General features: G+C 46.7%; 1 protein-coding gene across 1 annotated transcript in view; it reads left to right on the top strand.

The window, feature by feature from the left end:
• LOC147102416 (carboxypeptidase D-like) overlaps positions 1 to 27,376 on the top strand; it is a 256,138-nt gene that overhangs the window by 60,883 nt on the left and 167,879 nt on the right. The window contains exons 8-13 of the mRNA XM_085964833.1: positions 1,062 to 1,210; positions 2,072 to 2,291; positions 4,334 to 4,431; positions 8,512 to 8,684; positions 13,762 to 13,949; positions 18,569 to 18,644. Coding sequence (XP_085820959.1) covers positions 1,062 to 1,210; positions 2,072 to 2,291; positions 4,334 to 4,431; positions 8,512 to 8,684; positions 13,762 to 13,949; positions 18,569 to 18,644 — 904 coding nt within the window. The remainder of the gene's footprint in view (positions 1 to 1,061; positions 1,211 to 2,071; positions 2,292 to 4,333; positions 4,432 to 8,511; positions 8,685 to 13,761; positions 13,950 to 18,568; positions 18,645 to 27,376) is intronic.

Below are 27,376 nucleotides of genomic sequence, written 5' to 3'. Positions count from 1 at the left end.
GACACTAATGGAATCAAGGGATATGGGGATCAGGCGGGAAAGTGAAGTTGAGGTAGAGGATCAGCCATGATCTTATTGAATGGTGGAGCAGGCTCGAGGGGCCATGTGGCCTACTCCTGCTCCAATTTCTTATGTTCTTACCCTCCATTCACTCTCTGTTCCACCATCAGAAACCAACCTTTGAGTCCTATGCAACTGCTTTCCAGAGCCCTCTCCCTTCCTTCCCTTTTCCTTCTTTCAAAAACGTCTTAAAAATCTATCTGTTCGACCATGGGTTCATTCAACGGCACTCTTTCCCCCCCCAACCCACCACCTCCACCTTAATCGCAATCTTCCTCCTGCTCATCACCTTCCGCTTCCTCTTGTTAAGTGTTCTGAGGTGTTTTTCCACAGGCAGAATACCGATCGTTGTAGTTGTTCTTACTGACTTACAAATGATGTGCTGTACATCACTGATCTTATCAAAGTCTGGTGTCAGTAAGATGACGGAGTGCCTGAAACAGTGACACGGGCGCTATGCACGTAGAGCAAGCATGCACTTCGTGTGACACCTATTGCTGATGGACAGTCGGAGGAGGTTGTAGGGCTTTTAGCTGTGTTTGTTGTGACAGGCTGAGAGAGGTTACAGCGCCCCTTCTGGGGCAACTAAGGATAACAGGAGCTCCTGTCATACTGGGTTTCAGAGATTCCAGTGCCACCCTGTGGAGGCAGTAACAGTAACAGGCATTACTGTTTCCTCATTACCAACTCAAGGATTCTATATATAGGAATATAGATATCAATTATATGTTTAATGCCATTGATTCAGTAAAGATTTGAAAATACACAAACCTCTTAATAGTCGATGCGTAAGATCCTCTAGTTAAAATCTCATTTTCCTTTTTTCATGACGATCTGAGGACGTATTATTTGACTCTGCTCCCCCTTGTCCTCCAATTTTTCTGGACACATGTTGAATCTCTGTTAAATTTATGAAGCAGGGTTGATGTAGACTAGATGGGGAGAGACTGATTCCTCAAAGACGAATAATTGGCACTTTGTGTCTTTGGTAAACGTGACAGGTATTAAAGGGCAAATCCTCGATGAAAACGGCAATCCCATTGACAACGCTCAGATCCAGGTTGAAGGCAGAGAGAATATTGTTCCTTTCACCTCTACACAAAACGGTGAATATTACAGGATCCTTGTCCCAGGAAACTACTGGATTAAGGTACAAGTAAAAGGGCTGATTATTGCCTATCCCCCTATTTTACAGGAAGAAATTGTGCTGAAATTGGACACAAGAAGCGTAACTGCATAATGACCAAATCAGCAGTGTTTGGGACTCACATTGTTTTCTGTCTGATTTTAAAAATAGCCTCATGTTCCTAGCATCTAAAATGGCTCCACAGCTGGACACTGAAATAAATGGCACTTCTTTACTAATTAGCAAAATCTGACAACAGTTTTGTTGCCTCAGAAACTGCAGCAAGTTTTCACTTATACGTACATGGAAAAGGTACAGGAAACTGATCAAGTATTAATAGGAAAAATAGAGGGAAATGTGTAACATAAAGAAAGTTTACAGAGAAACACTGTGTAATATACAGAGAAACACTGTAATATAGAGAAACATTGTAATATACAGATAAACATTGCAATATACAGAGAAACACTGCAATATACAGAGAAACACTGCAATATACAGAGAAACACTGCAATACACAGAGAAACACTGCAATATACAGAGAAACACTGCAATATACAGAGAAACACTTCTCCTTGCTGTGACACCTTAGATCCAGGCTTTACCTCTGGGTGAGTATTGTGAGTGTGTGTGGGGGAAGTAACATTACACAAAAAAATGATTGCCTTTCAATCCATTATTAAAACACATCTTGCATTTAGAAAGCAATATGGAAGATGTCCTTTGTGCGCTTGTTGAAACAACAGGTTTACGATTTTGTTATGAAGAACCTTGGGATGTTTTCCTATGTTGAAGGTGCTACGTAAATGCAAGTTGTTGTTACACCTCATGCAGCACAGAGGAAATATTCTCAGTTGCTCATTTTCTACATCTTTCCAATTGCAGGTTTCTGCCATAGGTTACGAGCCCCAAGAAAATAATGTGCTTCTGCAGGGTATCGGTGAAAATTATACAGCAGTGGCTGTAGACTGGACACTGAGGAAGAAACTATGCAAACCGGACTTTACTCATCACAATCACACTGCTTTAGAGGAGTTTCTGAACTGCGTCAGTTTGAAATATCCAGGCCTCACCCATCTGTATACTGTGGGCAAATCCACTCAAGGCAAGAAATTCAATCACCTTCTTTTCTAACATCTTACGGTGTCCATGTACTAGGTGGGTGGGTTTTCCAAGCCCCTCGACTGTCCCCCAGCATGTACGCATTGTAAAATCGCAGGTGTGTTGCTTCCGATTAGCTAGCTGTTAGCTCAACGTAAGCTTGAGGAACAGCACCTCACCTTTCGATTAAGCACTTTACAGCCTTCTGGACTCAACATTGAGTTCAACAATTTCAGACCATTTTTTCAGGCGGCAGCTGTTGATGATTCTGCCATCCCCATTTGCAACATTATTTCTCCTGCCTTCCAGTCTAGCACAGACCGTCCCTTTAGTTCCTTCCTCCCCCGCCGCCCCCCCCACCCCCCGCTTTCCCTGCCTCTGCACCTGCTTAAAACCTGTTACATCCCTAACTTTTTCCAGTTCTGACGAAGAGTCACAGACCTGAAACGTTAACTCTGTTTCTCTCTCCACGGATGCTGCCTGGCCTGCTGAGTGTTTCCAGCATTTTCTGTTGTTATTTCAGATTTCCAGCATCTGCAGTATTTTGCTATTGTGTTAGTGGATGGAGAGCTTCGACAAATATGCTCACGGTCTTCCAATACGCACTAGTGGCAGGCAAAGACTTAGAAAATGTATCTTACAGACCAGGAGCCAGACGGAAAGATGTTTCCATCCAGTCAGAGAGACTCTACATGTCATTCAACTCTTTCTTTGATGATTCTAGAATGTTTGCCGCCTCCCACCAGAAATCCATTCCATGTGCTGATCATTTTCTGTGAAGAACCTCCTGAATTTGCCTCTTAGCGATTTAAATCTGTGTCCCCTTGTCCTACTGTCACGGTTTGCTTTGAATTTGTATTCTTGATCTCCCTTTTCTCTGCCATCTTCTATCAGATATAGCTCTGTAAGGTTGCCTTGCCGTCACATCTTTCCAAGGCGGCACAAATGAAATGCCCAGGTCTCTTCACTCTTTCCCCATAACTCGGTCCTCTGACTCTACTGATCAGTCTCATGGCTCTTCTCTGAACCATCTCCAGGGTTTTTAATGTTTCCCTTGTGTCTCATTGATCAAAACTGGGTACAGTACTCAAGGTGCACTGTACAGGTTGAGAGTGACTTCCTCGGACTTGTATGGTTCAGCATTCCATTTGCCTTTTTGATTGCTGGCCCTGGAATTGGCTTCCCCGCTCTTTTGGCAAAATGTCAAGGAGAAACCATCAAAGCACAGTTCCCACTCTGGCAGTGCAGGTGTGTGGACATTGGGTGAGAACAAGATTGGGCATGTCTGTGGTATCCTCAAAGCTCAGATAGCCTCCCCTTAATTACTGCCTAGGCTCACCATGAACAATCACCATTTGACGCGGTACCAGGAGGCACCTGGCACCCTGGAGCAGGACCCGGTGCCCCTGGAATGGCATCCGAGCATGAATCAAAGGAAGAGAGCTGATTGGGTCGGCAGAGGCAACAATTGAAATAATTCGCTTTGTGTTCATTCATATTCACTTGGTCTTCTTTTTCTTCTTCTTCTTAGGCAGTCCCTCGGAACCGAGGATGACTTGCTTCCACATTAAAAATGAGTTTGCAGGTGACTGATGAGTCCAATGCAGGACCTACAGTCTCTGTCACAGGTGGGGCAGACGGTGGTTGAAGGGGCGGGTGGGTGGGGTGCTTGGGTTGACGTGCGCTCCTTGCGCTGCCTGCGCTTGGCTTCCGCTTGCTCCCGGCGAAGAGACTCGAGGTGTTCGGTGCCTTCCCGGATGCTTCTCCTCCACTTTGTGCGGTCTTGGGCCAGGGGTTCCCAGGTGTCGGTGGGGATGTTGCCCTTCAAGGAGGCTTTGAGGGTGTCCTCTGCCCACCTGGGGCTTTCTTGCTATGCCGGAGCTCCGAGTAGAGCGCTTGTTTTGGGAGTCTCGTATCGGGCATGCGGACAATGTGACCCATCCATCGGAGCTTACTTGGCCTTGGTCTTACTTGAAGTAACAGTAACCTGGATGAAAATATAAATAATATGTGTACTGATTCTTTAAAATATTGTGCATCTTACAGGGAGAGATCTGTGGGTGATGGCCATTGGAAGAAACTCCACTGAGCATGAGATTGGGAGACCAGAATTTAAATACATTGGCAACATTCATGGAAATGAGGTGAATAATTAGAAAATGTTCTGATGATAAAGAGCAGGGACAGCAGTGTTTGAAGTGCTAACGCTATTGTGTACATCTATGAGATTTCACATCAAACAGCAGCGATCCAGCCAACTCTCGTTTTACTTTACTTACCACTTGAAGGGAAACTGCCTATTTAATAGCCTTTGTAGATGTGAATAGTGAGCTCTTGAAATGAAAGGGAGGCCCAGAGGGTGAAGCTGGGTGCAAACTTCAGACTTCGGCAAGAGTGGTTTGTGCCGAGGTTTCACCAGTTTGCAGGTCAGGATGGTCTTCAGCTGGAAGAGCCTCTGAGCGATGAACTTGACATGAGAGGTTCTTCTACCTGAAGTGTTCCTGTTTTATTTTAAAGAAAGACCCACATTTATGCAGCAACATATCGTGTCTCTCAGAAACATCTCAAAGTGCTTCACCTACAAACGACTTACTTTGAAGTACAGCGACTTGTTATGTAAACAAAACCATCAGCCGTTTTGCGCACAAGAAGAAGAAAGAAAGAAAGACTTGCATTTCTATAGCGCCTTTCACGACCACTGGACGTCTCAAAGTGCTTTATAGCCAATGAAGTACTTTTGAAGTGTCATCACTGTTGTAATGTAGGAAACACAGCAGCTAATTTGCGCACAGCAAGCTCCCACAAACAGCAATGTGATAATGACCAGATAATCTGTTTTAGTGACGTTGATTGAGGGATAAATATTGGCCCTAGGACACCGTGGATAACTCCCCAGCTCTTCTTTGAATTAGTGCCATGGGTTCTTTTACATCCACCCGAGAGAGCAGACGGGGCCTCGGTTTAACGTCTCATCCGAAGATGGCACCTCCGACAGTGCAGCACTCCCTCAGTGCACAAACAGCAATGAGATGTATGGCCTGTTAATTGTTGGTGTTGGGTGAGAGAGAAATGTTAGCCAGGCGAACACTCTGCTCTGCTTATATAGTGCCATTGGGTCCCTAACATCCTTGTGAAACACTGGAACAGGCAGATAATAGAGCCTGAGTTTAACGTTTCAGTGTGAAGAGTCCCACCTCTGACAATCCTGCTCAAACCCTGGGGTGGCGCTTTAACCCACAACAGTTTGACCGAGAGGCAAGAGTGGTACCCACTGAGCCAAGCTGACACAAGCTGCAGTGTGCATTTCACAGCAACACAAGTGGTTCACCACGTCTAGGGGAAAACACATTGCTGGCCCATATTTTGTTGCTGTGTTCGCCTACATAACAACAACAACATATTTATATAGCGCCTTTAACGTAGTAAAACGTCCCAAGACGCTTCACAGGAGTATTAAAAGACAAAAATTTTACACCAGTACACATAAGGAGAAATTAGGGCAGATGACCAAAAGCTTGATCAAAGAGGTAGGTTTTAAGGAGCGTCTTAAAGGAGGAAAGAGATGTAAGCGAGGCGGACAGGTTTAAGCAGGGAATTCCAGAGCCTAGGGCCTAGGCAACAGAAGGCCCGGCCACCAATGGTGGTTGAGCGATTATAATCAGGGGATGCTCAACAGGGCAGAATTAGAGGAGCGCAGATATCTCTGGGCGGGGGGAGGGGGGTTTGTGGGGCTGAAGGAGATTACAGAGATAGGGAGGGGCGAGGCCATGGAGAGATTTGAAAACAAGGATGAGAATTTTGAAATCGAGGCTTTGCTTAACCGGGAGCCAATATAGGTCAGCGAGCACAGGGGAGATGGGCGAACGGGACTTGGTGTGAGTTAGGACACAGGCAGCCAAGTTTTGGATGACCTCAAGTTTACATAGGGTAGAATGTGGGAGGCCAGCCAGGAGTGCGTTGGAATAGTCAAGTCTAGAGGTAACAAAGGCTTCAGCAGCGGATGAGCTGAGGCAAGGGATGAGACGGCCGATGTTACGGAGATGGAAATAGGCGGTCTTAGTTATTCCACAGATATGTGGTTGGAAGCTCATTTCGGGGTCAAATATGGCCAACATTAATTGCCCTTGAGAAGGTGGCGGTGAGCCGCCTTCTTGAACCGCTGCAGTCCGTGTGGTGAAGGTGCTCCCACAGTGCTGTTAGGGAGGGAGTTCCAGGATTTTGACCCAGCGACGATGAAGGATTGACGATATATTTTCAAGTCAGGATGGTGTGTGACTTGGAGGGGAACTTGGGGGTGGTGGTGTTCCCATGCGCCTGCTGCCCTTGTCCTTCTAGGTGGAAGAGGTCACAGGTTTGGGAGGTGTTCTTGAAGAAGCCTTGGTGAGTTCCTGCAGTCCATATTTTAGGTGGTACACACTGCAGCCACGGTACGCTGGTGGTGGAGGGGGTGAATGTTTAAGGTGGTGGATGGGGTGCCAATCAAGTGAGCTGCTTTGTCCTGGATCATTTTTGGCGAGCGTTTTGCTTTTAAGCTATTCTTACAGAAAATATCTGAATAATTTTTCTTTTTCTTAATGTCGCAGTGAATTATATATACAGTGTGATTGGATATTCAGCTTCTGTCTTATCATTCTGTATTTTCTACAGCAAATTAAGAAATCAGAAATGTCATGCCTAAGATCATTGCTGACCTACTTGTTTTAGCTGCTGTCATTTCACGAGAGAAACCTGTTGGGTGCGGGTGAGGTTGTGGCGAGGTTGCCATGCTCTGACTTTGGGCAAGACCATCAAATAAATATTTATGGGACCAACAAGCAAGAGATGGCTTGGGGCGGGGGGGGGAGGGAGATGGGGGAGGGGGCAAGGGAGGCGTGGAGATTAGCAACACAGCTAGAAATGCAGTAGTGATGGGGGATTCAATAGTTAGAGGGGGCCGACATGATCTTTTGCAGTCCTGACTGACAGTCCTGGATGCTTTGCTGTTTCCCAGATGTTAGGGTAAGGGACATATCGCATCGACTGGAAAAGATTTTTCAAGGGGAGGGAGAGCAAGCAATCATCGTTATCCATGTGGGAGCCAATGATGTAGGTAAAGAAAAGCCTGAAGTCCTACAGGATGAATGTAGGAGATTAGGAAACAAATTTTGGAGCAGGACTTCACGGGTGTTAATCTTAGGTTTACTCCCCCAGCTGTGCCCTAGAATAAGGAAGGACAGGAGCATCAGGGAAATCAATGCATGGCTAAAGGAGTGGGGTCAGGAAGAGGGTTTGCACTTGGGTGAGCATTGGCACCAGTTCTGGGACAGATGGGAGCTATTTCACAAGGATGGGCTGCATGTGAACAAGGAGGCGGCTAATGTCCTGGCAAAATGCTTAAACCGGGAAGTTGCGAGGTAGTTAAACTAGGAAAGAGATTTGAAAACAAGGATGAGAATTTTGAAAACGAGGGCGTCGCCAGACCAGGAGCCAATGTGGGTCAGCGAGCACAGGGGTGATGGGCGAACAGGACTTGGTGTGAGTTAGGACACGGGTCAGCGAGCACAGGGGTGATGGGCGAACAGGACTTGGTGCGAGTTAGGACACAGGTCAGCGAGCACAGGGGTGATGGGCGAACGGGACTTGGTGCGAGTTAGGACACGGGTCAGCGAGCACAGGGGTGATGGGCGAATGGGACTTGGTGCGAGTTAGGACACGGGTCAGCGAGCACAGGGGTGATGGGCGAACGGGACTTGGTGCGAGTTAGGACACAGGTCAGCGAGCACAGGGGTGATGGGCGAACGGGACTTGGTGCGAGTTAGGACACGGGTCAGCGAGCACAGGGGTGATGGACGAATGAGACTTGGTGCGAGTTAGGACACGGGTCAGCGAGCACAGGGGTGATGGGCGAATGGGACTTGGTGCGAGTTAGGACACGGGTCAGCGAGCACAGAGGTGATGGGCGAACGGGACTTGGTGCGAGTTAGGACACGGGGCAGCGAGCACAGGGGTGATAGGCGAACGGGACTTGGTGCGAGTTAGGACACGGGGCAGTGAGCACATGGGGTGATGGGCGAACGGGACTTGGTGCGAGTTAGGACACGGGCAACAAAGTTTGGGATGAGCTCAGGTTTTCATTCTCCATGTTGTAACACTTGCATAAAAACAAAGACTGCTCTAGGAGGAAGTGCTGCAAAGTTTACGTCACACTGTTAACATCTCTCTAACATCTGTATGCCTTTGTTAAGGTTGTGGGCCGTGAGCTATTGATCCATCTCATTTTTCACCTGGTGGCTTCCTATGGAAATGATCCTGACCTCACCCTTTACCTGAAGAACACACGGGTGCACATCATGGTTTCAATGAACCCCGACGGAAACCAAATCTCCGAGGAGGGGGATGAGATGGGCCTCAAAGGAAGGTAAAATAGTCCATCTGGGGTTACGGGTCTGCAGGCAGAATTAGACAGAGAGGTGACTTAAATCAGAGCAGAAAGGGACAAGTGATGAACAGTTTGGTCAGTGTTATGAATCTTATGATCCATGAAGAAAGACTCATGAAATAACATTGGACGGCCAGCTGGTGGCGCCGTCCAAGGAGTATAAATACTCGGGCGTGGGCCCAGGACATTGTGTAAACAGGAACTAGTGAAAGATAACTAGACCTCCATGTTTTGAAACAAGTTGATTAAAGCCTTGCTTTATACTTAAACCAAGTGCGTAGTGAGTTTTATTATGTCAGTCAGTTGCTACCTAAGGTGTGACTTGTGTAGTTAGTTCAGATTTGTCGCTATGATTATATAAGAACATAAGAAATAGGAGCAGGAGAAGGCCATTCGGCCCCTCGAGCCTGCTCCACCATTCAATAAGATCATGGCTGATCATCGACCTCAACTCCACTTTCCCGCCCGATCTCCATATCCCTTGATTCCCTTAGAGTCCAAAAATCTATCGATCTCTGCCTTGAATATACTCAAAGACTCAGCCTCCACAGCCCTCTGGGGCAGAAAATTCCAAAGATTCACAACCCTCTGAGTGAAGAAATTCCTCCTCATCTCGGTCTTAAATGGCCGACCCCTTATCCTGAGACTATGACCCCGTGTTCTAGACTCTCTAGCCAGGGGAAACATCCTCTCAGCATCTACCCTGTCAATCCCCCTCAGAATCTTGTATGTTTCAGTTTAGACTCCGGTTGAAGACTGAAGAGAACCTAATCTCAACTAGATTTTTTTCTGTTTACTCCTAATATCCCCTCTCTGAAGATTCTGATGCTTGCAGTCTTGTAAAGTGTGTTTACCATCAAATACTGCATTGGTTTAATATATACACAGAAAAGAGAACTGAGGCAGATTGTTGTGTAAACGAAAGCAGATAGCAAATGCTGTCGGAGCGAGAGCTTGTGGGATGGATGCAGATTGCACACCCCCCTGTAAGGCATCGGGCAGCTGCTCCCCCTCACCCCCTCACCACCCCCAGCCTGACCCAGACATCACTGGTAATTTCAGAGCACTATCTGAACAAGTAAGGAAAGCAAATGAATAATCTCTGAATAACAAGGCTGTGCTAGGGGTCACAGCCAGTGCACCTCCTGATTGTGGTTGGATTTGATTAGCTAGATCATTATTCATACTTCAATATGCTGGTATTGGAAGAATGCACCATTTGCAGAAGTTGCACAATTCTTTCATATAATTACTAAATAAGTATAATAAATGTATGTTTCATGTTATTACTACCTTTTTTGCTTCAACTCTGAGCTTCGGTTTGCACAGCCTTCTCCCCTAGTATTGGATTGCAAAGCTGCTGTGAAGAGCTTTACTCTGATTTCTGTGGTGATTAAGAAAAGTGTTTCACGTCCTGCCTCTCCCCTCTTCAGAACTTCCCGTTCTCCCATTGTATATGTGCAGTGGATGTAATAGGTGCTGGCTTAGGATCCCAGTGGAGCTCACACAAGAGTTGTGAATCTTGCTGGTGTGTGATCGCAGGATTTGTTGGCCCTGTGGTGGTAGATTCGTGGCTCGGGGCTGTGCGGCCACGTGGCGTCTGCTCGGTTCGGCCAACGGGATTTCAAAAAAAAAAATCGTTCTCAGGACGTGGCAAGCCCAGCAATTGTTGCCCATCCCTAGTTCCCCAGAGAAGGTGTTGGGGAACCTTCTACTTGAACTAGGACTGGAGTCACGCTGTAGGACAGGCTGGGATGGCAGGTTTCCTTCCCTAAAGGACATTAGCGAGCCAATTGGCTTTTTATAACAATCCGACAGCTTCATGGTCACCGATACCGGCTCTTTATTTCCATATTTTCTTAAACTGAATTCATATTCTCAAACTGCCATGGTGGGATTTGAACTCACGTTCAACTGGATTACTAGTGCAGGCCTCTGGATTACTAGTGCAGGCCTCTGGATTACTAGTGCAGGCCTCTGGATTACTAGTCCAGGCCTCTGGATTACTAGTGCAGGCCTCCGGATTACTAGTCCAGGCCTCCGGATTACTAGTCCAGGCCTCCGGATTACTAGTCCAGGCCTCCGGATTACTAGTCCAGGCCTCCGGATTACTAGTCCAGGCCACCGGATTACTAGTCCAGGCCACCGGATTACTAGTCCAGGCCTCCGGGTTACTAGTCCAGGCCTCCGGATTACTAGTCCAGGCCTCTGGATTACTAGTCAAAGATTCCAAGTTTGCACTGGCAGTGGGCACCCAATGGCACACATTACAGGAAATCCCAGGCCTATTGGGAAACCAAGGGCACATTGCTCATGGTTTTCTGTCCATCGATATTAATGGACAGGCGATCGGGGAGCCCCTCGCTCCCCCCCCCACCGCGACCCCAGGGGGGCGAGGCTCTGTGCCAGCTGTGCACATCAGCCCTTGTGTATTTAGAAGTTCTATCAGATGAGTAATGGGGGGAAAAAGCCACAAATATGTTGACTTTGTTTTGAAGCAGTGTAAAGAGTCCTGATTTTTATTTGTTAATTGTTAGCTGATGTGCCAGCTTTCCTGTTTCAATTTGTAACCTGTTGCTTCGTAACATCTGGTTTCTTGAAATAAAGTGAGACGGTGGCGGGGGGGGGGGGGGAGGGGAGAGAAAATAAGTAGGCTATCCGTTAGATGTCAGCCATAGCTCAGTTGGGACCACTCTCGCATCTGAAGGTTGCGGGTTCCAGACCCACTCCAGAGACTTGGGCACATAATCCAGGCTGACACTCCAGTGCAGTACCGAGGGAGTGCTGCACTGTCGGAGGTGCCGTCTTTTGGATGTGATGTTATGGACTAATGTGCACGGGACACCTGCTTCCTGTATTTTCAGGCACGTAGGCCAGCCCTCTGCAAAGTCCCCGAGGGTCCCCAATGCACCCCAAAAAAGTCAGCAACACAAAGGGGTCACGAACTATGCACAAGGCTCGTAACCTCCAAAAAAACGCTAAAATGAGCGGGTTGTTTGCTATGGCCGCAGACGGATAAAGCTACAATTTTAAGACAAAAACCCTAGCCCGGTGCCTCCTGGTACCCCCTGCCCCTGTGCCACCCTCGCCTGCTTGCCCGCTGCTTCCCATGGCCCGTCCCCAATGTTCCCTTTTCCCCCATACCGGAAAATTGGCGGGCACTGAACAGGCGAAGCAGCAGCCCTACATTGGTTGCTGCCACCCTAAATTCCAGATCCAGAGTGCCAGATATTAGGCAAATGAGCTGGCCTCACGTTATTAGCCAAGCTCGACTGATTAAGAAATAGGAGCAGGAGTAGGCCATTCGGCCTTTTGAGCCTGCTCCGCCATTCAGTAAGATCATGGCTGACCTTCTACCTCAACTCCACCTTCCCGTGCTAGCCCCACATCCCTTGATTCCCTAAATATCAAAATAAAATGAAAGTGTAGGTGCCATATTATTGGTGGTGGTGCCACATTATTAGCCCTGGTATGTATTGGGTTTTCTCAATTGCGAACACATCGTACTATAATGTCAATTACCAGCATACAGCAAGCTAGAAACCCTCTCGCGTGCAGGCATGCAGCAAATAGAAGCCTGGTCAATTACTGGCACAAAGTTAGTAATGAGCCTTGTCATTTACAAGAGCATGGTATGGACAAGGCTTGTCAATTATAAGTACAGAGTGGGCAACAAGCATTGTCAATCACTAGTACACAGTAACTGACAAACCTTGGCAATTCCAAGTCGGAAGTAAATCAGGAACCCCTTGCTAGTTATGAGTGTACAGTTAGTAATAAACCTTGCTTTTGGCCTGATGGAGAGAAAATGCAGGTTATTAGACATCTTTCCAATGTACATCATAATAATTGAACTTTATTGTCATTGTACAATGCACAAGTACATGAACAACGAAATGTGATCTTGCAAGCTCCCATGAGTCCAGTGCAAATAACATTAAACGTAAATAGCACCGTCCTGGGAGAAGCAAAGCCGCTGCGTCTGTGCGTGCCACCATTCCATTTCCACCATTCCTCCTGTCCGACAATCTTCAGCCCAACGCCTGGGCCTGCTCACCAGCCACCCCTCCCGGGGCTCCTTCCGTGACCTTCTCACCAACCGCCCCTCCTCGGGGCTCCTTCCGTGACCTTCTCACCAACCGCCCCCTCCTCGGGGCTCCTTCCGTGACCTTCTCACCAACCGCCCCCTCCTCGGGGCTCCTTCCGTGACCTTCTCACCAACCGCCCCCTCCTCGGGGCTCCTTCCGTGACCTTCTCACCAACCGCCCCCTCCTCGGGGCTCCTTCCGTGACCTTCTCACCAACCGCCCCTCCTCGGGGCTCCTTCCGTGACCTTCTGCACCTGGTCTTCCCTGATGGTCACCCCTCCAGGTACTAACCAGGCCTGGCTCTGCTTAGCTTCCAAGCCTTGCCAGTGACCTTGTCTCTAGTCCCAGGAACAGGGCTGCTTAGAAAAATACATACTCAACAAAATAACAGATGGTGCAATTAATCCGTGCTTGTGTTTCCATCAGTGTCCGCTGTGGCTCAGTGGGTAGCACTCTCACCTCTGAGTCAGAAGATTGTGGGTTCAAGTCCCACTCCAGAGACTTGAGCTCATAAAGCTAGGCTGACACTCCAGTACAGTGCAGTACTGAGGGAGTGCTGCACTGTCAGAGGTGCCGTCTTTCAGACGAGATGTTAAACTAAGGCCTCATCTGCTCTCTCAGGTGGACGTAAAAGATCCCATGGCCACTATTTCAAAGAAGAGCAGGGGAGTTATCCCCGGTGTCCTAGGGTCAACATTTATCCCTCAACCAACATCACTAAAACAGATTATCTGGTCATTATTACATTGCTGTTTGTGGGAGCTTGCTGTGTGCAAATTGGCTGCTGTGTTTCCCACATCACAACAGTGACTACACTTCAAATAGTACTTCATTGGCTGTAAAGCGCTTTGAGACGTCCAGTGGTCGTGAAAGGTGCTATATAAATGCAAGTCTTTCTTTCTTTCATAAGTTATCATGATTTTAAAATCATCTGTGTTTTCCTGATCTCTCATGTTAACAACTTTACAGATATAATGCCAATGGAGTGGACTTGAACAGGAACTTTCCCGATGGGCTGAATAAGGCCCACAGTCCTGTAATCCAGAATGAGACTCAGGCTGTGATGAATTGGTTACAGGGCCATCCGTTTGTCCTCTCTGGAAGCCTTCATGGAGGAGCGTTGGTTGTAAATTACCCATACGACAACCTACCACCCAGTGAGTGCCAAAAACCAGTGGAATTCTCAGAAGCAACAAGACATCATCACTACAGATAGAGATGCTGCTCATCTGGCTTCTGAACTGTGAAAGTAAAATGATATTTCCGCGCAGACTATAGTCAGTGCTCCTCTGAGCTTTTCTATTCTTGCTAAGATCCAGACATGTTGTCCAATGTATTCTTCCTCCTCTACACTTTGTTAAAATCAAACCTTATCATGATACCTCCACATTCTTGCTCATTCTTTCCCTGGATCAAACCTGTGAAGCTCTTTCCTTTTCCTCCTGTGAACTAGAAGCTTTTCAAACCTACCCTTGGCATCACCTCGTGATTATTAATCGATTCACCTTGCCTTTTCTCCTACTCTTTCCAACAGTGGTGGAGTCCTGTGCCATGGGTCGTGGTTTATCAATAATCTGTAATACAGTAAATATCTTACATCTTCATACACTTCCTGCAGTACTACCACTGGCGGGAGGGTGTAATTACAGCGTGACAGGTTTACATAGGCATATCCATTATAAATGTGAATATAGGGATCTATAATGGAGTAAGAATATATGTCTTTAAAATGGCAACTGAATTACGTCTGCACATCCTGACTCAGTTCTCCCCCACCCTCTAGCCCCTCTTCACCTAAAGATTACACTTGGATTTGACACACATTTTACACACACACATACACACACATATACACACACACACATATACACACACACACATATATACACACACATACACACACATATACACACACATATACACACACACACACACACACACACACGTACACACACACACGTACACACACACACACTTACACACACACACTTACACACACACACTTACACACACATATACATACACACACACACACACATATACATACACACACACACGCACACATATACACACACACACACACACACACACACACATATACACACACACACACACACATATACACACACACACACACATATACACACACACACACACACACACACACACACACATATACATACACAAGCGCACTTTTGAACCGGGATCACCGGATCAGGAGCGGAATTGCTGCTAGATTGCACCCCCCACAACCCAAGGACACTGCGACCAATTGTACAGCTCCATTGCTACCGCAGATTAGATCAACTAACTCAGCATGGTACCAAGGTTAGGGCATTGCAACCTCTCGGTCTGTCTGGCTAAGCAACAAAAACACGTTCCATTCAACGTTCCCTTTCCAGGGGTCCCGTGCAGTATTTTGAATGACCCACACAGCCCCTTAAAGAGGCCGCGCAGCGTCAAAAAACATTACAGGAAACATTGGTTGCAATTACCCACTAAACCAATGGGATTTGTGTGTGGGGGGGAGTAAAGGCGGAGTCAAATAGCATTGTGTTTTTGTTACTGAATTTCCCGCACGAGGAGGTCAGCCATTTTGATTCTCCTCTCACACCAGGTGACTGAAGAGAGTCACTCCACAGTGTAATCTGAAGTCAGCATTCGCCCAGAACGTGTGGTGATTTGTGTTCTGTGGGACTGGTCAAGGAAGTGTAGAGAGAAAATGCCGGCAGACAGTTCTAGAAAAATCCATGGATCCAAGCATGGAGCTCCGCTAAACCAAAACCCATCCCATTGACCGGAGTTCATAACCCAAACCTCAATCCAAAAACAGACAATCCTAAATGATCCAGTTTGTAACAGTTCAATAGAATGCAGCCAAACACTGCCAGATGTCCCCATGATATTAAACCAAAGAGCACGATTAGATAGTGCATCAGTTCTCTGTAAGATTTGTGGTTTTGTTAAGTGCTTTCTGTTCTTAATTAGATTGGATTGCTGAAGGAATGATAAATGGTTTGTAAGTTTTCTAGTTTAACCGCAGTTTACAGAGACCCTGATCAAAGCACAATTTTGATTCAAGTATAAAATAACTGAGCAAATGAGTTATGGATTTATTGGAATTCAGCCTGTTTATTGTCACTTTCAGTTTCTCAGATGCAAGGGTAACAATAACATGGCTGTAGTCCAATGGGAGCTGATTTTCATGAGTGATGCTCTCAAGGTGAAACAATTTGCAGTAGAAGCCCAGAAACCACTGTGTGCCGTATCAGAGTAGGACTATTAATGAGCTTGTCGAGCTTTACCTCGCTATTTTAAGAGCGATTAACCCAGCCCCGTGACCTCTACCCTGAGGAGGAGAGCAGCAATATCATGGGAATGCCATCACTTCTACGTCACGTACCGTCCTCATTTGGACATATATCAGCGTTCCTTCATCAATGCTGGGTCAAAACACTGGCATTCCCTACCTAACACCACTGTGGGAGTGTCATCAACACACGGGATGGCAGCAGTTCAAGGGGAAGGTCACCATCTTCTCCGGGCGACTGGGAATGGGCGGGGGAATGGGGCTGACTGGATTGCTCTACAGAGAGCTGGCATGGACTCGATGGGCTGAATGGCCTCCTTCTGTGCTGTCAGGACTCTGGCCGTGATTTTATCAATGGAGGTGGGTTTGGTGCGGGTCAGGTGGTTTCCGGCTTCCAGTCCCACCCCCAGATGCAGCCGGCCCACAGGCTTGCCGGCCAATTAAGAGGAAGCCGGTCAGATGACGTCATTTGATGACGCATCATCTGCCGGTTTCCTTAAAGGGACCACGCACAATTTTTTTTTGACTGTTGATTTCTCAGTGTTTGACAGCATTGAGGTGCTGCAAACACTGACAATCACTGCACAAAGGTGACCTCTTGCACCCAGGCTCGCCAATGACTCCCTCCATAGGCTGGAATAGATGGCAGCTGCAGGTGAGGTGGCAGAAGCGATCTGTCACTGGTGAGAGGTTCTCCCAATGAGGTGGCACTGGACATGGATTTCAAAACTTGCAACCTAAAGAAATGTGTAAATTTATTAAAAATGCATTTCCCAACATTTTCTTACCTCTGAGACTCACCATGTGCACCATTGGATCCTTCAAACCACTTCTGCAGCTGTCATCAATCCAGAAACATCACAGCAGACTCACAACATGCCACACTTACTTGGCGTGGTGTCCGGATGTCGGAAAACCCGAGGCAGAAGTGGCAAAATTCAAAAATAGCCTGTCAACTACTGGCAACTACCTGTTAACAGGCAGGTAATTGCCTTTAACCCTCTTCCCGCCACTAGGTGTCGGGTCCATGCGCAAATCGGGGACCCGACACTTGGGAAAATTGTTTGGAGGTGGGTTGACGGTGGGATCGCAACCCGCCATCAATCAAAGCGATTTTAAGAACATAAGAACATAAGACGTAGGAGCAGGAGTAGGTCATTTGGCCCCTCGAGCCTGCTCCGCCATTCAATAAGATCATGGCTGATCTGATCTTGGCCTCAACTCCACTTCCCTGCCTGCTCCCCATAACCCTTGACTCCCTTATCGTTCAAAAATGTGTCTATCTCCACCTTAAATATATTCAATGACCCAGCCTCCACAGCTCTCTGGGGAAGAGAATTCCAAAGATTCACGACCCTCTGAGAGAAGAAATTCCTCCTCATCTCAATTTTAAAAGGGTGCCCCCTTATTCTGAAACTATGCCCCCTAGTTCTAGATTGACCCGCCTCCAAACCCGCCCTCTGAGCGCCGGCAAAATCCAGCCCATTAACTCTATGAATGCAGGCCTTGCCAGTGACATTCACAAATAAAAATGTTATATTGATTAGCACCTCCGTTTAAATAAGAGGCAAAGTAATAACGCATTAAGCATTCGAAAGCTACTATCACACACATTCGCTTCTCAGCTATAAACTCACTAGAAAATAAGCCGGTCTTTTTTAAGTATTGATTCCGTCTGCAGTGCTGTACAAATTTTGGTCATGACTGCCTAACTACAGGCTGCTGCTGTGAACACTGGCGCTCTTCGTGTTAAACCACAAAGGACTGCAGATCAAAAAGAGGTGCATAGCTTACAAATGCATTACCCCGCACACAAAGGATATGCAGAATAAGGACCTTCAGATGAATGCTGTGGCACGGCTTTCATTTGCAAAATTTTGGTTCCACGAGTCTTAGAATGACTCTCTGTCATTGGGGCAGAGTCTGACTTTGTGCAATAGCCTAAAATGGCCGATGACGAAGCGGCAACCTGTTTCACATCTCTGCCGAAATAAAACCCGCCCTTTGAATAAAACGTGAAAGCTCTGTTAATTATCTCATGGATGAATAGCAGGGTTTGCTCCGTGTGTATTGGCCAACATTTCCCGCTCAACCAAGACCACCAGAAACACATGAACTGATCTTTGTTATTCATAAGGTGCAGAAATGGCTGCTATGTTTGTCTACATAACGACGGTCACTGCACTTCAAGCAATTCATTGTATGTGAAGCACTCAAAGGTGTTTCTGAGAGACATGATAAAGTGCTATAGGATCAGACAAATTAAACACAAAGGAGGCCATTCAGCCCTACGTGCCTGTGCCGGTACTAGCTCTTCAACTGGGGCTATTTACTATAATCCCATTTCCCTGCCCTAATTGCAAAACTTTCTTTATAACAGAGTCATTTTTTAGTTAATTTTTTTGCCTTGTTGTTTTCCTGCTTTGATGCGTCACTAATCCGTCGTCCATACACTCTTCCTCCCAGAATTGCAAGACATTCCTTACGAGAATCTTACTGCAGAAGAACGATACAGCGGATCTCCAGATGATGACATCTTCAGGTGAATTGCTCAGATTTGTATTATACAATGAAACCTGTTTACTGTCTGGGAGTGAATTATCTCAGCGGGGCACCACCATTAAATATAGTAGGGGTCCACGAGTCGAAGAAAAATTGAAATAGAGCAACTATTGGGGTCCACCACTACTGCACAGTACAGCTACATCATCCTGGCATCGAGAACTCAATACCATTGTCAGTCCAGAGTTTGAAATGCAACCTCAAGCAGAATCTGTTATGTTTCGAAGCTGTGTAAAACATAGACATCATTTCACACAGTCCACCAAAGGCTTTCATCAGCCGGTTTCCTTAAAAGGATCACGGCCAACTTTCTTTTGACATTTGTGCTGTCAGTGTTCTACAGCATTGAGGTGCTGCAAACACTGACAATCACTGCACAGAGGTGCAGGGCCGCACCCAGGTTCTCCCAGGACTCCCCCATCTGCTTATGGAGGGAGTCACAGCACACCGGGAGGTCTTCTTCCCTTCTCACGGGTGGTAGAGACCTCCCCAGGAGATCAGCACAGCCTGGTTGCATGTTGCACAGGAGGGCACAAGCAGGGATATCGTCAGGGTGACCTGGGTGCAGTGGCACAAATCTTTCAATGATGACAGTAGATCACAAAACGTTAGTACAAAGCCACACTCAACCTCATCCTGCTGTGCCTCTCAACACATCCCCATCACTCTGCCTTCCCTACCCTACTCCTGCACATCCTTACTCACACCAACTTACCTTGCACCTCCACCAATCCCTCTCTATCTAGCTACATTATCACATCCCCATCTCACTAGCCACCCCTCACACTCACCCTCATCCTAGCGCAATCATACCAACTAACAACACACAAGGGTTGCCACTTGGGTGTTTTAACCAATGTTCATGTAAAGTTTCTGTTAATGTGCTGTCAAACATTGAAACCTTTATTTTCAACACCTTGCATTCTTGGACAGATTTGTGTGCACCTTTGGACCTTTGGAAGTGGCTTGGTGAGTTGCAATGAATGGTGAGACATAACGGTACCCCCTGCAATGGTGATGAGTGTGAAAGGAATGGCCTGGTCATTGTAGGGATGCTTTATGGTGTTGGTGTGGGGTGGTGTTAACCTGGTGCATCATGTGGCAGCCAGGGTGTACAGCATCAAGTGAAGTAAATCTGGCCATGGTGAGGCCATCCCTGGCCTCCCGGGCAGCAATTTACTCGGTTGCTGATGCCCTCTGTCCTGTGCAGCATCAGATGATTGCGGAGGTGTTGTTGCTGGTGCTGCTGGTGTGCCTGGTGATGCTGGTTCTGCTGGTGTTGGGGCTGATCGTGGTTGGATTCTGAGGACCAAGGTGAGAGAGTATAAAGGGCACCCATGTTGATGGAATAGATGGCAGGTGAAGTAGAGATGACAGAAGTATTCTGTCAATGGTGAGAGAGTTCTTCCAATGAGGTGAGAGTCGATGGAGAGTGGAAAGTGGAAAGCCTGCAGAATCTGTGCTGGAAATGGACTGAGAAACAGCTTGTGGCTGAGGAACGTGATATATGTCAGGTGGGAGCTTTTATTTTACATTTGAAGTTGTCAAATAATCAGCTGGAGCAATGGCCACTGAACTCCTGCCTCAGCTTAACAGCCGTGGTCCCCGAACAGCATGGTTCCCGTGACCATGAAGTTAAAGTGAAAAGGTAAGTTAAAAAAGCCTGTTAATGATCGGTCAACTAGATGTTAATAAGTTGAATTGGGTCGCCTGCCGCTGCCTGTCGGGCCTGCTCAGCGCCGACAGACTCGCTGCATAAAAAAGATTCTCCAAATCTAGCCTCTGGTTCTTTTGCCAATCATCTTCAATCTGTGTCCTCTGGTTACCAACCCTCCTGCCAGTGGAAACAGTTTCTCCTTATTTACTCTATCAAAACCCTTCATGATTTTGAACACCTCTATTAAATCTCCCTTTAACCGCCTCTGCTCGAAGGAGAACGATCCCAGCTTCTCTAGTCTCTCCATGTAACTGAAGTTCCGCATCCCGTAATTGGGAAAGGCACGTTGCGGTGGGTTGACAGCGGGGTCCCGACCCGCTGTCAAAAAATAAATCAAATTTCCTACCTGACCCGCCACCAATCCCGCCCGCTGACTCCCCAGAAAATTCCGGCCAAGGTGTTTCGTCTACTATCTGTTATTTTAACAGAAACATTACCCCATTCACTTTAAATGGGTTAACAGAGCAATGGTAAACAAACGTCTTAAGCAGTGGCTCATTAATATCGCAAGTAGCTGTTTCTAGGTTCGAGCGAGCAGATGAAATCTGCCCCTTGTTGCCTGCTTTTTTCTGCATGGTTGATGCAGCTTGTTACTGTGAATATAAACACAACTATTCTAACTTCACTTCTGCATGCAAAAAAAAAAACAGGCAATTTGTCTAAAATTACATTAGTTGCATTAAACGCTTCATGTTTGTGGATGTTGGGATGATTAAGTTGACAACAGGGTGTCATTTCCACTCTGAAATGAGTCCTGTTAAGGAAATCAACATCTGCTGTGATGTTCCTGTTGGTTCTCTTCCTTCGATTTTATGGATAATGTCCCTGGATTAAATTCAAAACATTGGACAATAGATCGGAGGCACCCCCCCTCCCCACCGTGCAATAATTTTATTGAAAAAGTAGTGTGAAGGGTGGCAGAATGTCACTAGAAAGCAGGAATGGGCCCTTCGCCCATGTTTACTGTTGGTTTGTTGATTCCGCTCCCCTGTCAAAATGAATTTTAATGAACTACAGTGACGAGTGAACAAATTGTTTTTTTGCTTGTTCAGAACTTATTCAAGTGATTACGGGATGCGGAACATCAGCTATAGAGTCATAGTCATAGAGTTATACAGCACAGAAAGAGGCCCTTCAGCCTATCGTGTCCGCGCCGACCATCAAGCCCTGTCTATTCTAATCCCATTTTCCAGCACTTGGTCCGTAGTCTTGTATGCTATGGCATTTCAAGTGCTCATCTAAATGCTTCTTGAATGTTGTGAGGGATCCTGCCTCTACCACCCTTTCAGGCAGTGAGTTCCAGATTCCAACCACCCTCTGGGTGAAAAAGTTTGTCCTCAAATCCCTTCTAAACCTCCTGCCCCTTATCTTGAAACTATGCCCCCTGGTTATTGACCCCTCTACTAAGAGGAAAAGTTCCTTTCTATCTATGCCCCTCATAATTTTGTACACCTCAATCAGGTTCCCCCTCAGCCTTCTCTGCTCTAAGGAAAACAACCCCAGCCTGTCCAGTCTCTCTTCATAGCTGAAGCGCTCCAGCCCAGGTAACATCCTCTCCAATGCAATCACATCCTTCCTATAGTGTGGCGACCAGAACTGCACACAGTATTCCAGCTGTGGCCTAACTAGCGTTTTGTACAGCTCCATCATAACCTCCCTGCTCTTATATTCTATGCCTCGGCTAATGAAGGCAAGTATCCCATATGCCTTTTAACCACCTTATCTACCTGTCCTGCTGCCTTCAGGGATCTATGTACATGTACACCAAGATCCCTCTGATCCTCTGTCCTTCCTAGGGTCCTACCATTCATTGTGTATTCCCTTGCCTTGTTAATCCTCCCAAAATGCATCACCTCACACTTTTCAGGGTTAAATTCCATTTGCCACTGTTCTGCCCATTTAACCAACCCATCTATATCGTCCTGTAGCCTGAGGCTTCCCTCCTCGCTATTTACCACTCCACCAATTTTCATGTCATCTGCGAACTTACTGATCATACCTCCTACATTCATATCTAAATCATTCATGTACACTACAAACAGCAAAGGACCCAGCACCGATCCCTGCGGTACATCACAGCACGCAGGCTTCCAGTCACAAAAACAACCTTTGACCATCACCCTCTGTCTCCTGCCACTAAGCCAATTTTGGATCCAATGTGCCAAATTGCCCTCGATCCCATGGGCTCTTACCTTCTTGACTAGTCTCCCATGCGGGACTTTGTCAAAAGCCTTACTGAAGTCCATGTAGACTACATCAACTGCACTACCCTCATCCACACACCTAGTCACCCCCTCTCAAATTTCAATCAAATTGGTTAGACATGATCTCCCCCTGACAAAGCCATGCTGACTATTCTTGATTAATCCTTGCCTCTCCAAGTGGAGACTAATTCTGTCCCTCAGAATTTTTTCCAATAATTTCCCTACCACTGATGTTAGGCTTACTGGCCTGTAATTCCCTGGTTTATCCCTACTACCCTTCTTGAATAATGGTACAGGAAACTTTTTTATCTGGCTCCGACAGGACCGGCGTGGTGCCGGTTGATCAAAAAGTCCGGATTAGATACATAGATACATAGAGATAGGAACAGGAGTAGGCCATTCGGCCCTTCGAGCCTGCTCCGCCATTCAATGAGATCATGGCTGATCTTCGTCTGAGATCATAGCTGATCTTACCAGTTCAGTACCCCGTCCCCGCCTTTTCTCCGTAACCCTTAATCCCCTTAGCCTTCAGAAATATATCCAATTCTCTCTTGAAAATATTTATTGAATTAGCCTTCACAGCCCTCTGTGGCAGGGAATTCCATAGGCTCACCACTCTTTGAGTGAAGAAATTCTTCCTCATCTCTGTTTTAAATGATTTGCCCGCTATTTTTAGACTGTGGCCCCTGGTTCTGTGCTCCCCGGCCATTGGAAACATTCTCTCTGAATTCAGCCTGTCCAGGCCTGCCATAATTTTATATGTTTCGATGAGATCCCCTCTCAATCTTCTAAACTCCAGTGAGTACAAGCCCAAACTATTTAATCTCTCTTCGTAGGTCATTCCCGCCATTCCAGGTATCAGCCTGGTGAATCGCCGTTGCACTCTTTCCATGGCAAGAACATCCTTCCGCAGATGGGGCGACCAAAACTGTACACAATACTCCAGATGCGGTCTCACCAGCACCTTGTACAGCTGTAGTAAGGTATCCCTATTCCTATACTCGAACCCCCTTGATATGAAGGCCAACATACCATTTGCCTTCTTAATCGCCTGTTGCACCTGCATGCTCTCCTTCAGTGACTGGTGCACAAGAACACCCAGGTCCCTCTGCACTTCCCCATCTCCCAATCTATTGCCATTTAGATAATAATCTACCCTCCTGTTTTTACCCCCAAAGTGGATAACCTCGCATTTATCCACATTATAGTGCATCTGCCACGTATCCGCCCATTCCCCCAACCTGTCCAAATCACACTGTAGCCTCCTGACATCCTCATCAGAGCCCACCCCTCCTCCTAGTTTAGTGTCGTCAGCGAATTTGGAAATATTGCATCCAATTCCCTGATCCAGATCATTTATATATATTGTGAACAGCTGGGGTCCCAGGACAGATCCTTGCGGCACCCCGCTGGTCACTGCCTGCCACTCCGAAAACGAGCCGTTTATTCCAACTCTCTGTTTTCTATCCGCCAGCCAGTTCTCTATCCACGTTAATACTTTGCCCCCAATCCCATGAGCCTTAATTTTGCATGATAATCTTTTGTGTGGAACCTTATCGAAGGCTTTCTGGAAGTCAAGGTACACCACATCCACTGGCTCTCCCCCATCTATTCTACCAGTTACCTCCTCAAAAAATTCCAGCAGATTAGTCAAACACGATTTACCCTTTGTAAATCCATGTTGACTCTGTCCGATCCTTTCCCCATTTGTCAAGTGCTCCGCTATTTTATCCTTAATAATGGACTCTAGCATTTTGCCCACAACCGATGTAAGGCTTACTGGTCTATAATTCCCTGCTTTCTCTCTACCCCCCTTTTTAAATATTGGGGTAACATTAGCTACCCTCCAATCCACGGGTACTGTTCCCGAGTCAATGGAGTTCCGGAAGATGATCCTTAGAGCATCTGCTATCTCCAGGGCCACCTCCTTAAGTACCCTAGGATGTAGTTTATCAGGCCCTGGGGATTTGTCAGCCTTCAGTCCCCTCAACTTACCCAACACCATATCCCTAGAGATACTAATTTCTGTCAGCTCCTCCCTCTCATTAGTCCCTATGTTTGCCGATATTCCTGGGAGGTTATTTGTGTCCTCCTTTGTGAATACAGAACCAAAGTATGAGTTTAATTGGTCTGCCATTTCCTTATTCTCCATTATATATTCTCCCGAATCGGACTGCAAGGGACCGACTTGGGATTTTACTAGTCTTTTCCTCCTGATATACCGATAAAAGCTTTTGCAGTCTGTCTTTATGTTTGCTGCAAGTTTACTTTCGTATTCTATTTTCCCCTTCCTGATTAATCCCTTTGTCCTCTTTTGCTGTATCCTGTACTGCCCCCAATCTTCTGGTCTGGTGCTTTTTTTTGCCAGTTGATATGCCCTTTTTTTTGATTTTATGCTGTCCCTAATTTCCCTCGTTATCCACGGTTGAGTCACCTTTTTAGGTTTATTTTTATGCCAAACCGGTATAAACATGTTCTGGAATTCTTCCATTCTATCTTTGAATGCTTGCCATTGTCTATCCACTGTCAATCCCCCCAGAAACACCACCCAATCAATCTTACCCAATTCCCGTCTCATACCCTCGTAATTCCCTTTATTTAAGTTCTGGACCTTAGTCTCTGATTCAATTTCCTCACTCTCCATCTCGACTGAGAGCTCGATCATATTATGATCGCTCTGACCCAAGGGGCCTCGTACAAGAAGATTGCTGATAAGTCCCTTCTCATTGCACAATACCCAGTCTAAAATGGCCTGATCTCGAGTCGGCTCCTCGACATATTGGTCCAGATAACCGTCCCGAAAACATTCCAGGAATTCCTCCTCCTCAGAATTTTTACTAATTTGGGTAGTCCAATCAATATGTAAATTAAAGTCACCCATGATGACAGCTGTGCTCTTATCGCACGCTTCTCTAATTTCCCTTTTTATGCCTTCCCTTATTACAGAGAGGTATACTTACCAAGGTATGAGAGCCCCGTACACGGCCACAGGTGCAGGAGCCCCGGTTACACGGCACTTGTGCAGGAGTCCTGGTTACACAACTACAGATCCAGGAGTCCCTGTTGCACAGCCACAGGTGCAGGAACCCCGGTTACACGGCCACAGATCCAGGAACCCCGGTTACACGGCCACAGATCCAGGAACCCCGGTTACACGGCCACAGATCCAGGAACCCTAGTTACACGGCCACTAATATATGGTAAAACTTACCTGAACCTACTCCTGAATTTTGCCGGTTAAGAGAGATTTCTGGATATTTAGGTGCCGGTTAAAGTTTCCTGTACTACGTTAGCTGTCCTCCAGTCCTCTGGCACCTCCCCTGTGGCCAGAGAGGTTCTGAAAATTTGTGTCAGAGCCCCTGCAATCTCCTCCCTTGCCTCACACAGCAGCCTGGGATACATCTCATCTTGGCCTGGGGATTTATCCACTTTTAAGTCCGCTAAAACCGCTAGTACCTCCTCCCTCTCAATACTAATTTGTTCAAGTATATCACAATCCCCCCTGCCTGATTTCCATGCCTACATCGTCCTTCTCCACAGTGAGTTTAATGTGGGCATCACACTACCTAGGATTCCCACCAACGTTGCGCTGGTTCAGGGAGGACACACCCACCAACCCTGCCCAGCCTGGCATACACGTGGACCCAGCCCCAAACTATGTGGTTGGCTCTTTCGTGGCCTCTGAAGTGGCCCAGCAGACCACTCAGTAGTGAAAACAAGAAAAGAAAGACTTGCATTTATATAGCGCCTTTCACGACCAGCGGACGTCTCAAAGCGCTTCACAGCCAATGAAGTGCTTTTGTAATGTGGGAAACGCGGCAGCCAATTTGCGCACAAGCAAAAAGAAGGTGCAACACCAGAGAGAGAGCCTAGATAGAGTGGATAGGAAAGAACGGTTTCCCTTGGCAGAGAGGTCAACAACCAGGGGGCACAGATTTAAAATAAAAGGTTGGCAATTTAGAGGGGATTTGAGGGGAAATTTTTTCACCCAGAGGGTGGTGGGGTTCTGGAACTCACTGCCTGAAAGGGTGGTCGAGGCAGAAACCCTCACCACATTCAAAAAGAACTTGGATGTGCACTTGAAGTGCCGTTACCTGCAGGGCTACGGACCAAGAGCTGGTAAGTGGGATTAGGCTGGAGAGCTCTTTGTCGACCGGCATGGACACCATGGGCCGAAATGGCCTCCTTCCCTGCTGTAAATTTCTATGATTCTAGCTGATGTGCCTTCAATAACTCAAAGACAAGGAATTTAAAGGATTCAACTAAGGCTTTTAATCACTAAGAACATAGCAGCATTACAGGTCTTCCCACATCGGGCGTCTGGTAGGAATGACTCATACAGCTCCTGAGACCTTTATATGGCAAAAGACAGGGGCGTAGCCAATACACACAATAGGAACAAAAGGGTGTGGTTCACACAATACAAGCAGGTAAAATACAAGCAGGTCTGATGGAAATACAAGCAGGTCTGATGGAAATACAAGCAGGTCTGATGAAGGCATATTTCATCACACTAGCGACAGGCAATAAACGAGCAATTGTGAGCATGGGCCTGAGAACCAAAACAAAACCGAATTGAACAGCCACTTGAGTGAGGCTTCAACGGCCCACTGGGCCCTGTGGATCTGCAGACCAGCGTGTCAGTGCCTTCAGGAGAGATTGGAGAAATGGGGGGAGGGCAGGGTTAAAACAAAGCTCCTGATATTCTTTAGATTCTTGTGCTGTGAACTCCAACATTAAGTGCGTTACTTTATTGATTATCTGAAAAGTAATTGAAGTCACATAAAAGAC

The sequence above is a fragment of the Somniosus microcephalus genome, chromosome 22 (assembly GCF_052327205.1).
Source record: "Somniosus microcephalus isolate GS21.2 chromosome 22, FLI_Smic_1.0, whole genome shotgun sequence".
Lineage (NCBI taxonomy): Eukaryota > Metazoa > Chordata > Chondrichthyes > Squaliformes > Somniosidae > Somniosus > Somniosus microcephalus.
The sequence above is the reverse complement of the archived record's forward strand: the minus strand, read 5'-3'. Positions and strand labels throughout refer to the sequence as shown.